This window comes from Lynx canadensis, chromosome X (genome assembly GCF_007474595.2).
Source record: "Lynx canadensis isolate LIC74 chromosome X, mLynCan4.pri.v2, whole genome shotgun sequence".
NCBI lineage: Eukaryota > Metazoa > Chordata > Mammalia > Carnivora > Felidae > Lynx > Lynx canadensis.
Genome location: NC_044321.2, coordinates 108,903,978 through 108,918,558, shown reverse-complemented (window position 1 = coordinate 108,918,558; position 14,581 = coordinate 108,903,978). Strand labels below are relative to the sequence as shown.

Here is a 14,581-nt window from a genome sequence, read left to right as displayed (position 1 = left end):
CTAAAATCTAGAAGATATTGACTCCACTTATTGACCACAACGTGGGGGAACTAACTACAACATGGTTGGGTGATCTCAAGGATCTGTAATGTAGACTCAGAATATTTTTTTTAAACCATGATGCACACTGTGTCTTAAAAACAAAGTTTCTTGGTTGAGAAACTGTTCTAAAGGTGAAAAAACTCCAGAGGATGTGGGTTAACTTAAAAAATAAACAGACCCACTAAAAGGAGAAAATCACAAACAAGATTATCACAAGGAGTTACGATGAAAACGTCTTGAATCAATAACGAAAACTGCTGACCACTATCCGGAAGGTACACTCCACTGAGCCAACCCACACAGGACTTGAAAGGTTGCATTTGAATTAATTCCTGAGGTTTACTGAACTATTCATCACAAAACACTTTCAAGCCAGGCTCTTTACTGACAAGAGAAGAAAAGCTTCACGGGGACTACAAATGCTGTTTTCTCATTACCACCTTTTCACTGGAGTCATGGAGATTGCTCTCCACATATAGCAGGACTGACTGCTCTCCACCACGACAGCATTAACAACATCAGATATTTGAGGTGTGTATCCATCGGGAAGCTTCAGAGATTCCAAGGTGAAAAAGATGCTGTCATCTATCACCCCATTTCTTCCATGTAGGCTAGTAATGTAGACCTGTAATTACAGATAACAGAAACATTCATGTAAAAGCTTTGTACGCTGTAACAAGGTACGCAGCTCCTCTCTCTGGCCTTAATCTGTAGGTCACTCTAAATCAGTGATTCCCAGCCTGGCCACCATATTTGTCACCTCCGGAGCACTCTGTAAGACTACCCATGCTGCCAGACCCCACCTCACAGCAGCTAAGTCAGGTTCCCTGCAGGTGGGGCCCTGGTCTAGGATTAGAAATGCTGCTCTAAATATAACACTCAATGTCCATTAACCTTTCTCCTAATGGTTGAGAGAGTGAAAGGGGTAGAGTGAGAAAGGAATGTGGTGGCCAACAAATGTCACTGCCCTACTTCCTGGGTCACATCCCAAATGCCATCTGTCCTTTTCTGCAAACTGACTTTCCCACGCATTTCCCATCTCCACTACCTAAATCACACCCAGCATTTACTGCAAGCTCTGGTCCCACAACCTCTCCATTCATTCTTCCCCAACAATTCCCTCAACATGATTTGTTTTCTATTATGGTTGCTCTCAGAGCACTTCAATACCTCCCAAGTAAACTACCTAATTTAGATTTTAATTACATGTGTGTTCCATAGAATTCCTGAATTCTTTCCCTTCAGAAGCACGGTCCATTCCATGAAAAAATAGAACCCTCTATGGCAAAGAATGGTTTTCCCAACACACCCCACGGGATCACGAGCAGCAGCAATAATCACTAGTGGGAGGAGAAGCAGAAACAGACGACAAGAGCTACGTGCAAACGAACTACCTCATGCACATGCTTATGTCTCAGAGGCTTCACCGACAGGGCTCTTCTGCCCAACGGGTCTGATTGGGTGGAAAACTCAACTTCTACTCGGTCTCCTTGGTAAGGCTCAAAACCTAAAACAGCCATGGAGAGAAGTCGAGTTGGAATGTTCTTGGTAATATTATGCTTCACCATTACTTTGACGTTGTAATACCCTAAGATAGTTTCTATTACATTGAAAGCACACTTTGAACCTTTTAAAACAAGTAACCTGTAAGTATTTCTGTCAGAAAGGATGTTTATAACCCTTTATGCGTTGATTTTCTCCCTGGTTTAACAAAGTCCTTTGGAGAAAAGCATCAAGTGGGCATCACAGGGCAATCTCTTTGAGAGCACCATGGGATTTCTTCAAACATTGGTCACATTCACAAGTCTTTCTGGACAGGCAGGGAAGTACATAAGTCAGGGCACAAGTATGAATCCGGCTGCCTCGGCTCAAACCTTGATGCTGCCACTTACTCGGCTTGCAACCTTGGTCAAGTTACTTAACCTGTTTGTACCTTGACTTCGTCTATAAAATGAGAAGCATAATTGTAGTACTTACCACAGAGAGTAAAGGGACAACCGTCAGTACATATAAAACTCACAGAACAATGCCTGGCACATAATCAGCCCAAATACGTGCCACAGCCTAAAAATGGCAAGATTCTTCCAAACTGTCAAGTTGGGAGGACCACCGGGAAATGTGAGACACCCTAGGTTATGTTTACATGAAACATTAACAGGAAAACTCAGCTCAGATGTCTTGTCATACACTGAATGATCCTGTTATAGTACAAATCTATAAGTACTTATCTGTTTAATAGTTTGGTAACCCCTTTTTTTAGTTTTCAATAAACCTTTTTGGCAGCAATGAGCAAAAGAATGAATGTGTGCTTAGGGAAAAATGAGTAATGAATTAATTTTCCAGGAAAGTTGATGAATACATGAACTATGTAATTCATCTGTGCTATGGACTGAATGTTTGTGTCCCCCTAAAATTCTTATGTCGAATCCCTGACCTCCAGTGAGGCTGTATTTGGAGATGGGCCTCTAAGGAAGTAACTAATATTAAATGAGCTCATAAGGAGGGGCGCCTGGCTGGCTCAGTCAGTAAAGCACGTGACTCTTGATCTTGGGGTTGTGAGTTCAAGCCCTGTGTTGGGTGTAGAGATAAATAAAAATAAATAAATAAATAAGCTCATAAGCAAGGGGCCTTAACCCAACAGGATTTGTGTCCTTGTAAGGAGAGACGCTGAGAGCTTGTGCTCTCTCTCTCTCTCTCTCTCTCCCTCACACACACCAAGGAAAGGTCACATGAAGACTTGGTGAACTGAGGGGCACCTGGGTGGCTCAGTCGGTTAAGCGTCTGCCTTCAGCTCAGGTCATGATCTCACAGCTCGTGAGTTCAAGCCCCACATGGGGCTCTGTGCTGACGGCTCACAGCCTGGAGCCTGCTTCAGATTCTGTGTGTCCCTCTCTCTGCCCCTCCCCCACTCATGCTCTGTCTCTCTCTGTCTCACAACAATGAATAAATGTTAAAAATTAAAAAAAAAAAGACTTGGTGAACTGGAAGCTGTAAGCCAGAAACTGTTAAGTCAAAAAGAGTTCTCACCAGAAACCAAATTGGCTGAAACCTCAGTCTTGGATGTCCAGCTTTCAGAACTGTGGGAAAATAAATTTCTATTGTTTAAGTCACTGAGCCTATGGTGCTTTGTTACAGCAGCCCGAGTAGACCAAAACAACATTTGGTCTGTCAACATTTACTCTCCACCACAGGGGCCACAGTGATATCACTATCCATGAGAAAACCAGAGGACTAGATCCCCTGAAGCTTTTACTTTACAACTTAGTAGCTATTTTAAGAAACAGTGCCCAAAGACCACAAGTTAACATGAGAAGTTACAAAAGGTACATTGACATATAATTCTATGATGCATGACTTTTCTTTTATCAAACAACTGCTCTAACATAATTTCAACAATGTTGTATTACAATTTTTCTTAGGTACATTGAGTTTAACAATAGCTGTTAAGATCTTAGGTCCATTAGGAGAAGAACTTCACAAATGATCAAATGATGCCAGATGCTTTAAAGAAGAAAGAGTTAAGTGAATTCCAGTAATGGTTTGATTCCTTCCATCCAAATCATGGAATCAAAGTGAGAGAGAAAATGATCAGTCTCTAATGTCCAAAACTAGTCACAGCTAGACCTCAGTATTATAACTGTAATAATATTATAATATTATACTATGATAATTAGAATTCAATATCATAACTATTAAATGTGGTCTGACACTCACAGCCAGGCCATTTTGCTTTCCTGTTAGACATAAAAAATCTCGTAAGATACAACCTCAGATAAAGTCACCCTGAGACTATGACAAAATGAAACAGAACAAAGCCATTTCATAATTTTGCCTAAGCATGAAAAAAAGCAAGGCTACCGTGCCACCCACAAAATAACCAATCATAGATCGCCCCACTCTCTGACAGCATCCAATTTAGGGTTAACCCTCACTTCCTTACACCCTCCCCCAAATCACCCAACTAAATCTCAAAGCCTATAACAGCTTCTTCCTGATACCCTGTAACTGAGACATGCCATGGTTCCACCATGGTGTGTGTTCTCCCCTCTGAAACAAGTACTAAGCCTAACTTCATTTTGCCTGAAGAGTTTCGACAAAAGTTGTGAAAGTTCTCTCTGGCAGAGGCAAAATGGCTAATGTTAGTACAAATGCTGTTATAAATTCAGTATAAAAGTCCTACACTGGGGTAGCATTATCAACAATAGCCAAGTAATGGAAAGAACCCAAATGCCCACCAACTGATGAATGCATAAAGATGTGGTATATGTACAAGGGAATATTCCTCAGCCATCAAAAAGAATGAAATCTTCCCATTTGCGACAACATGGATGGAGCTAGCACGTATTATGCTAAGTGAAATAAGTCAGTCAGAGAAAGACAGCGTATGATTTCACTCATGTGTGGAATTTAAGAAACCAAACAGATTAACATAGGAGGAGAAAGAGAGGAAAACCATAAAACAGACTCTTAGCTATAGAGAACAAACTGAGAGTTGCTGGAAGGGTAGTGGGCATTAAGGAGGGCACTTGTGATGAGCACTGGGTGTTATATGTAAGTGATGAATCACTAAATTCTCCTGAAACTAATATTACACCATATTTTAACTAACTAGAATTTAAATAAAAATTTGAAACATAAAAAAAGCCCTACACTGGGAATATACTCTTTTGTTTTTGCAGTGTTTTTTTTAGATTAATTTATTTTGAGAGAAAGAGAGCACAAGTCAGGTAGGGACAGAGAGAGGGACAGAGAGAGGGAGAGAGAAAGAATCCCAAGTAGGCTACACACACCAAGCTCCACGCTGAGCCCAACATGGGGCTCAGTCTCACGACCCTGAGATCATGATCTGAGCCGAAATCAAGAGTCAGAGGCTTAAGGGACTGAGCCACCCAGGGGCCCTTATTTTTGCAGTGCTAACATAATTACAAATTTGGAACAAAGTATCACAGTAAACATACTGTTCGTGGAAATTTAAAAAATTGATGGGGGGGCGCCTGGGTGGTTCAGTCAGTTAAGTGTCCGACTTTGGCTCAGGTCATGATCTCGCCATATGTGGGTTTGAGCCCCACGTCGGGCTCTGTGCTGACAGCTCAGAGCCTGGAGCCTGCTTCAGATTCTGTGTCTCCTCTCTCTGCCCCTCCCACACTTGCGCTCTGTCTCTGTCTCTCAATAATAAGTAAACATTAAAAAAAATTTTTTAATAAAAATAAAAAACTGATGGAACAGAAATGTAATTGTAATTGGTTGTGGTGCAAGCATAATTCATACCCGCATCCAAACATCCATGATATTCAACCAACTGAAAGCAAAGCTGTAGTAATCAAAATTTAGAAGACATGTGTGTACGTGTGTATACCTGTGTGTATTTACATATTCAAAATAACAGAACTACAAACCTCTGGGACCAAGTTAATACTGAATACAAAAAGATAATGACTCAGCAGGTCCCTGGCTGGCTCAGTCAGCAGAGGACATGTCTCTTGATCTTGGGGTCATGAGTTCAAGCCCCACCTTGGGGGTAGAGTTTACTTAGTAACAAACAAACAAAAAAAGATAATGACTTAGAATGGTGACTTTTCTCTTATTTCTTACTACTTTCTTGTGTTTCTTATACAGATCAATCAGATTTTAAGCACACTTGAGCCTCTGAAGGACTGTGAAACCAGCCCAACTGTCTTACTATGGTAGTGATTTTGTTTTTTTTTTTTGGAAACGAGTCCTTTTAAGTTTGGTTACAGTCTGTTTAAAACCAGTTGGAAGCCTTTAATAAAAAAATTCAACCAACATAGTGCCAAAATTCAGGTTTGGAAGGTTTTGGAGAATTATATTTACCCACATGAAATTTGCAGGGAGAGAGGTCAAAAATTCCCTCCCCTCAAAAATGGAAGAAGTGAGCAAATTGAACCATCAGAGCTCAACTGCTGTACAAATTTGAAATCAGATGATTATACTTAAGAACATTTCAGAGTGTGGCAAAAATCTTCATATGCAGCTCTTATTTTGTATTGGAGATATTTCTATCCATAGCAGGATGGAAGGAAATTAAGAAAACCTACAAATTTGCCACTGGATCGCAATTTGATGAAACATTCAAATGTTTCTGTTGATGGACTCAGAGACGTTCTCTTTTAGAACTAATTTTGTTTTTGAAAGATGTATTAATACTATTTTAAATGTCCAAACTTAAGACCAATTTGTTAGTCATAGATAAATAACTCAAAAAGCTGATTTAATTTTAATCAATTGTAACACCCCATTTTAGTCTCAAAAAATGACTCAGATTGGGGGTCCCTGGGTGGCTCAGTTGGTTAAGCGTCTGACTCTTGGTTTTGGCTCAGGTCATGGTCTCGCGGTTCATGAGTTTGAGTCCTGAATCAGGCTGTGTGCTGGCAGAATGGAGCCTGCTTGGGATTCTCTCTCTTTCTCTCTCTCTCTCTCTCTCGCTCTCTGCCCTTCCCCTGTTTGCACACACTCTCCCTCTCTCAAAATAAATAAACATTAAAAAAATTTTTTTAATGACTCAGATTGGACAACAGAGGATATGGTCACCCCCTATAGCTATAGCTGAAGGAGAGAGTTGCCCTACAAAAGCTATGGCCTTTGGTAGATGTATAAAGTCATTGCCAAAGTGCAGCCTGGCAATGAGGTATCTAGGGAAATAAATATTCCATCTCCCTGCCCACTCCAGTCTCCTGAATTCAAGCATAAGAATGTCAGAAGCTGAAGGACAGGGTTTTTTAGTGACTATTGGTCACTATAGTGGCATATTGAAACAGGAAGCTACCTCTGACCTGAGTAAGACATTGTACAGTTGGACACTTCAAGGCATGAGGGAAAGTCCAAAAAGGGATAAGAAGGTTACACAGAATTTTTTTTTAATCTTTCAAGTGGGCACTCAAGCCAATATGTTCTGAAAAATAAATAAATAACCTTATTTGTGACCTCAGGTTTCTAACTCAGGTCGCGCTGGTTACATAAGGATATGTAGGATGATATAGGACCATATTAACACATAACCTGAAAAATAAAGGGGAATGAAATCGCAACATTATGCACTTGGTAGGCCCCCCACCCCTGCCCTGAGGGTCTTGAAGGCTCAATTCCATTTTAGCATCCTTCACCAAAATGGTTAAGATTTATTGTTTATTCACATACAAAATACAATCGTGGACCCAATACTGACATTAACTATTTCCCATGAGTAACACTCATGGACCTAAACCCTCAAATCTTGGGTGCATAATGGGGACTGATCACCACCATCCTGTGAGGCAAGTCCAAACAAATGGGATCTTGGGCCCCAAAGCACCCATTAGAGCACCTTGCACTGACACATAAACACATTCAGGCTGTGCCAAGAAGAACACACACTCTCAGCTACTCTCTTTCCTGTCCCACAACGGTCTCCATATATTCACTTCCCACTCACTCCTCAACCTGCTTACCACTCTTTCTGTCACCTATCCCATCTGATTAGAACTGACCGCATCAAGGTTATCCCAAAAGGTTCTCGACAGGAGTAAATCTAGTGTAAATTATGCCCTTCACACAGGACCAGGTTCTATCCCATTTGGATCCTACTGGCACTTACAACCTCATCTCAAACCATTTCACATTCGGGTCATACCACACATAGCCACCACCCTCCCGCCACCCTCTCCTCCTTCCCATCGCAGGCCCCTATTCCCTGACTCCAAATATTTTCCCCAGCTGGCTCCTTCTTCAGGTCTCAACTCAAGTATCACTTCCTCAGCAAGGCCTTCCCTAAATTGCTGTGTATAGCAAACCCCACCACACCGTACCCTCCTGTTGTACTATTACAGCACCTAGTTCAAGTCCTAGACGGTAAAGAACAACCTGGAACTCTCTCTCTTTTTTGGGGGGTGGGGGTTACTTGCTGATTGCCTGCGATCTAGCTCATTAGAATGCAAATATTAGGAAAATAGGACGTGGAACAGAGCCAGACGTTCAAATATTTACTCTGTTGCGTGAACATCAAGAAGAGAATACACACTGATTTCCCATTGTGTGGGACCAAAAACTTTCACTCAATTTTTCCTTTTTTTAGATTCCCATTATGCTTTTAAATTGGAATTGTCTTTTGCCATTTTCATTGGGTTTCATAATCACATCAACAGCAGCTGTTTTGACAATTCTAACCATGACTGATTAGGTGCTCAGGTCTTTTTAATCTACCCCCTTTCTTACCCTAGAGAAGTCTATTATTCTGATTCACTTGATTTATTTTGTAGCAATAAATCCCCTCACCCATGATTTGGGTCCCGGCCTGTATTTATGCCTCAGGGCCCTGGTTCCATCAGTCCTTCCTGCTCTCTCCTGCACTTTCAATCAATCCCTTTGGCATTACAAACATGTTCAAGTGTTTCCCATATTGAGAAGAATTCCGCTAGCAAGGGCTACTACTGTTGGCAGTGACTTCCAGTTGGCATGGTTATATGAACCAGGAAGTTGACTTTGGAGCTTAGCAATCACAGGGGCCTTTTCTCTTAGAATTGGGTATTTCTAACTAAACTTGTCTTAAAATCCTAGCTGCCACCAGATAATCATCTTTGGGGATTTCCATGGTTACCAACTAAGGTCAAGTCCTGGCTTTTTTTTTTTTATTTTTTTAATTTTTTTTTTTCCAACGTTTATTTTTTTTGGGACAGAGAGAGACAGAGCATGAACGGGGGAGGGGCAGAGAGAGAGGGAGACACAGAATCGGAAACAGGCTCCAGGCTCTGAGCCATCAGCCCAGAGCCTGACGCGGGGCTCGAACTCACGGACCGCGAGATCATGACCTGGCTGAAGTCGGACGCTTAACCGACTGCGCCACCCAGGCGCCCCAAGTCCTGGCTTTTTAATCCAAGAAAAATCAAATGGAAAGATGCAGTGTGGCTGAACTAACTTCCCCTTTTGTGTTCAAGCTAAACAGCATCTGGTTGGGCTTAAACAGGTACAAAATTTTTACTTGTATTCATCTTTCAAAACCCAGCCTGGCAGGGGGTTGCAGGGCTGTGGAGCCCAGCTGGGAAAGCATCTCACCCAGGCAGCCTTCCCCAACTCTCCCTGTAGCAGTCATTTTCTCTCCTCTGCTCAGTAGTGTTGTTTTCATCATGTTCTTTTTTTTAATGTTTTATTTATTTTTGAGAGCAAGAGAGAGACAGAGTGTGAGTGGGGAGGGGCAGAGAGAGGGAGACACAGAATCCGAAGCAGGCTCTAGGCTCCGAGCTGTCAGCACAGAGCCAGACGAGGGGCTCGAACCCACGAATTGTGAGATTATGACCTGAGCTGAAGTCTGACACTCAACCGACGAGCCACCCAGGCGCCCCTCATCATGTTCTTTTAATGTATCCACATGTCTATCTCTTCCAGTTAGACTGTGAGCTCTTTGTAGGCGTGGTTTAATAAAGTCTTACTTATCTTGGTCTTGCCGATACCAAGCACTCTATCATGTGCTGAGTTAAACTCAAATAACTTAAACAAATTAACAAATTACAGCTTTAGGCATAAAACAACAAAATGTTGGGGCGCTCAGTCGGTTAAGCGCCTGACTTCGGTTCAGGTCATGATCTCACGGTTCGTGGGTTCGGGCCCTGCTTCAGGCTCTGTGCTGACAGCTCGGAGCCTGGAGCCTGCTTCAGATGCTGTGTCTCCCGCTCTCTCTGCCCCTTCCCCGCTCACGCTCTCTCTGTCTCTCAAAAATGAATAAACATTACAAAAAATTTTTAAAAACAACAAATTGTTATACCTGATAATTACCAAATAGAATTCAACAAAAGTACACACACACACACGGAAAATGCTAAAGGAGGTTATCAAGAGGACGTGACCACGAGTTGACCCATGAGCTGGACCCCAGGTGGCTGGAGGCTCTTCATCACCCCCCCCCCCCGCCCCCGTCTTTGGAACGTTATGTTCTGCCCACCACCCCCACAGCTGGAGGACATAGCATTTAGAGATCAAGGTTTTGCTGAGACCACCTGGACAGTGTATGTAACAATGCAATTAAGGCATCAATGTAAATTTTTAAGATTCTGGCAGGTGGGTGCAGAGATCTATTCACTTGGTGTCCACCCAAGACACGCCTTGTATGTCAGTTCCCTTGCTTATTACACTGGCCACCTACCAATTGGGAGGGGTTTGCCTGTTTCTTTGATCTCTCCTTGCCCTCCATGTACAGGGGCCAGTTTGCAAGCCAACAGAAAGGTACAAGGCTATCTCCAAATTTATTTTAAAGCATTTAAAATATTTTTCAAAAAAGAGCATCCCTTAATGTTTTTCTGTTAGATTATAAATTCTATGCCTATATGAATGGAAAAATTACAAAAACACTAGCTGTTGCATCTAATAAAATGGTAACAAATGGCAGCATGAATTCTTAAGAACATTAGGTATCTGTCCCTTGTTGCACGTTATCTTCAACTCCAAAGGTCGATCTCAAGCATTAAAGAGCCTCTGATTGGAGCCAAGAATGCTAGAGAAGTAGTTCTAATGTGAAAATCGTCTTGCCAAGTAGCGTGTTTGAAATTTGACGCTGGAAATGATGCCTATAACCATCTGCAAATCCAATCTATAAAATGAAACAATAGATAAAACCTAATATTAAATTTTAAAAGATGTAAATTGTACCTTTACAAACAACATCTAGTGAGAAGTAAGTTGTATGATCAATGTAGTCAGCCCCTTCCTCTGCAGAGGTAATAGAGGCAAATGAAACTCTGGCGTAGGAGTTGGACATTCCATTGCCATGGCAACTATCACAGAGAGCAACCACCTGAGAAATAAAGAAACAATTACTGCAAACATAACACAAATTTAAAAAGCAGAAACACACTTCAATCATTGTCATTCAAGAAGTGGTTTAAACAAACAACTATAACAGTGGTGAATAGATTTCACCTGACAAACATATGATAGACATGAGATGATGATAAAATAATGAGTGAGCTTTATATCTTTCATTACTTTATTTTTTACAGAAGTTTGCAAAAATTGAGCAGAAATTTCCCATACATTCCTCTCCTCCATTCTTAGTTTGCCCTATTACTAGAATCTTGCATTTGTTTGATTGGTACATTGGTTCAATTGATGACCCAATATCGACACAGTATATTTAATTAAAGACCATTGTTTAAATTTTTTTAACACTTATTCACCTTTGAGAGACAGAGTGAGACAGTGCGAGCGGGGGAGGGACAGAGAGAGAGGGAGACACAGAATCAGAAGCAGGCTCCAGGCTCCAAGATGTCAGCACAGAGCCTGACATGGGACTTGAACCCACGAACCATGATACCATGACTTGAGCCAAAGTTGGACACTTAACCAACTGAGCCACCCAGGCACCCCTTAAGTTCATTGTTTAAATGAGGGCGCACTCTTTGTGTTGTTCTGTCATATATTTTTTTAATGTTTACTTATTCTTGAGAGAGGCAGAGCATGCGTGCAGGAGGGGCAGAGAGAAAGAGAGACAGACAGACAGAATCTGAAGCAGACTCCAGGCTCTGAGCTGTCAGCACAGAGCCCAACCTGGGGCTCGAACTCACGAACTGCGAGATCATGACCTGAGCCGAAGTCAAAGGCCTAACCGACTGAGCTACCCAGGAGCCCCATGTCATATATTTTTAAAATGTGTCTAAAAACACAATTTGTGTACCAACTAGGTTTAATGCACTGATGGTACTAGATTTGAAGGTAAAAGATATACTGTTCCTGCCCTCCAGCAAGTCACAATCAAAGGGGAGTAAAAGACAAAAATCACTAATTCAGTGCAAGTTGTGACAAATGGTAAAACCAAGTGCAAATGCTGGCTGCTGCGAATTCCCAGCAGGGAGGGAATTTCAGACTGAAAGAATATAGGACAACAGGGTGCCTGTCTAGCTCAGTCATGATCTTGGAGTTGTGAGTTCGAGCCCCACATGCATGTAGAGATTATTTAAATAAATTTTAGGGGCACCTGAGTGGCTTAGTAGGTTAAGTATCTGACTATTTGTTTTGGCTCAGGTCATGATCTCACGGTTTGTGAGTTTGAGCCCCACGTTGGGCTCCATGCTGACAGTGTGGACCCGCTTCAGATTCTCTCTCTCCCTCTCTCTCTCTCCCCCTCCCCTGCTCACTCTCTCTGTCTCTCTCTCTCTCTCTCAAAAATAAATCAATCAATAAACTTAAAAAAAAATTTAATAAATTTTAAAAACTTAAAAAGAAGAATATAGGACAACTTCCTGGAGAGAGTGGGATTTGATATAAGCTGTGAGAAAAGAGAAAGATTTTTACCTGGCAAATGTGTGTAGGGTTGAGGACAGGGGCAGGGAAATGACAAGGGAGGAGAGACAACACATCTCAATGTAGAAGAACAAGGAAGAAAACTAAAAGATTCCAGATCAGTGCCCTCAGAGGGAGAGAGCATGAGATAAAGTTGGGAAGATAATGGGGGAAGGGGGAAGCTCTAAAAAGACAAACAGAGCTGCCTGGGTGGCTTAGTCTGTTAAGCATCTGACTTTGGCTCAGGTCATGATCTCCCAGTTCGTGAGTTCAAGCCCTTCGTTGGGCTCTGTGCTGACACCTCAGGGCCTGGAGCCTGCTTTGGACTCTATGTCTCCCTCTCTCTCTGCCCCTCCCCCACTCGTGCTCTGTCTCTCAGAAATAAACAACAGATTAAAAAAATTTTTAAAAACAGTCTTGGAGGAAATACTGGCAAAACGTTCATATGATAAATTTCCTAACAAAGCTCTAATTTCCATAACGTACAAACAGCTCTGATGCTCCTACTAGAAATAGCTCTAAGAAAAAAAAAATGTTGTACTCTCCCCAACACTTAAAGAAATGCAAAATAAAATTATTAGACTGCCTTTTTTTAAAGATTGGAAAAGATTTCGAAGATTGGAATATTTCCAACCCTGTCAATATTGGCAAACAGGCATTTTCACAGCCTGCTGTTGACAGTGCCAATTGGTACAATAAAGCTGAAGCATAATTTGACAGTTATCTATTAAAATGGTAAATGTCTACATTGAGGTGATGACTGCATGACTCTGTACAATTTACTAAAAATGTCATCGAACTATGTCCTTAAAAATGGAGACTCTTGGGGTGCCCGGGTGGCTCAATCAGTTGAGTGTCAAACTCTTGATTTTAGCTCAAGTCATGATCCCAGAGTCATGGGATCAAGCCCCAAGTTGGGCTCTGCCCTGACCATGGAGCCTGCTTAGTGCTTAGAATTCTCTCTCTCTCCTCTCTCTCTCTCTCTCTCTCTCTCTCTCAAAATAAATAAACTTAAAAAAATAAAGTGCATGTCTGTTCACCTAGCAATTACATTTCAGCAAAATCAAAAATCCTTTACTTGGGTGAGAAAAGGAAGTTGCAGTATAATAATCTAGACTCTAATAATTATTATTGTTAAATAGTTTTAGTGCTGAAGAATAGATATACAATTTCTACTTTGATAAATAGAAAGCACTACAAAGATAGGAACAAGTGTACCACACAACACAGTGAATTGGACTTCAAATTCCACTCTACCTCTGCCATGCCAGGTCACTTTAGAGAGGCTGAATAAACAGAAGCAAGATTGAAATCCCCCCAGGAATAAAGATGGCCCCCAAACTCATACTAATCTTACTTTGATCGCTTTCCATCCATATGTTTTCTCTTCTTCCACAATGGCAGTGACTTTTTGTCCCACGTTCAGAAACACACTGTCAGTCACAACATCACTACTGAAGTAGATCAAGTCATCAATCAAGCCGTGGTCCTTACAGATCTTTGTCACAGCTCCCTGCACAGTTTTTAATGTGGTGTCACCTAAGAGAGGGGTAAACAAAATGTTTCATTAATCAGTCTCCAAAGTAAGTACCCATGAGAAGTAAAGCCTTCCAGGGGAAGATGTGGTAGACAATGATCTAGCTACAGAAATAAGCTGGACTTAGTTTGAGATGCAGAGGGGCACAGTGATTAAGTGTTTGGGAGGCAGAATGCTCATGTTAAAAGGTTGGTTCCACCATTTCTCTGTAAGGCACAGCAGCCCAATGCACTTGGCAGTGGAGCTTTGCCATAGAGGGCACTGGGTCTGGGACTCTTTGGCTGTGAACACAGTTCTTCCCTTTACCATCTGTGTAACCCTGGGCACATTTCTTAACCTCTCTGAATTTGTTTTCATCTGTAAAACCAGGGCATTCTTTTTTTTTTTTTAATTTTTTTTTCAACGTTTTTATTTATTTTTGGGACAGACAGAGACAGAGCATGAACGGGGGAGGGGCAGAGAGAGAGGGAGACACAGAATCGGAAACAGGCTCCAGACTCCGAGCCATCAGCCCAGAGCCTGACGCGGGGCTCGAACTCACGGACCGTGAGATCGTGACCTGGCTGAAGTCGGACGCTTAACCGACTGCGCCACCCAGGCGCCCCAAACCAGGGCATTCTTAATGTCTGCCCGAGAGAATAGATCTTAAATGTCCTCACCACCCACCCACCCACACACACACACACACACAGGCACAAAGGATAACTATGTAAGGTGATGGATGTGTTCATGAACCTTATT

The 14,581-nt window shown here is 41.9% G+C and overlaps 1 protein-coding gene across 1 annotated transcript; it reads right to left on the bottom strand.

Annotated features, from left to right (window-relative positions):
* Positions 1-380: 380 nt before the first annotated feature.
* On the bottom strand, positions 381-13,849 carry CT55 (cancer/testis antigen 55; the record flags this gene model as incomplete). The annotated part of the gene is made up of 4 exons (XM_030305530.1): positions 381-667; positions 1,437-1,549; positions 10,675-10,819; positions 13,661-13,849. Coding segments are annotated over 4 exons (639 nt in total), but the record flags the coding sequence as incomplete, so codon positions are not given.
* Positions 13,850-14,581: the final 732 nt, after the last annotated feature.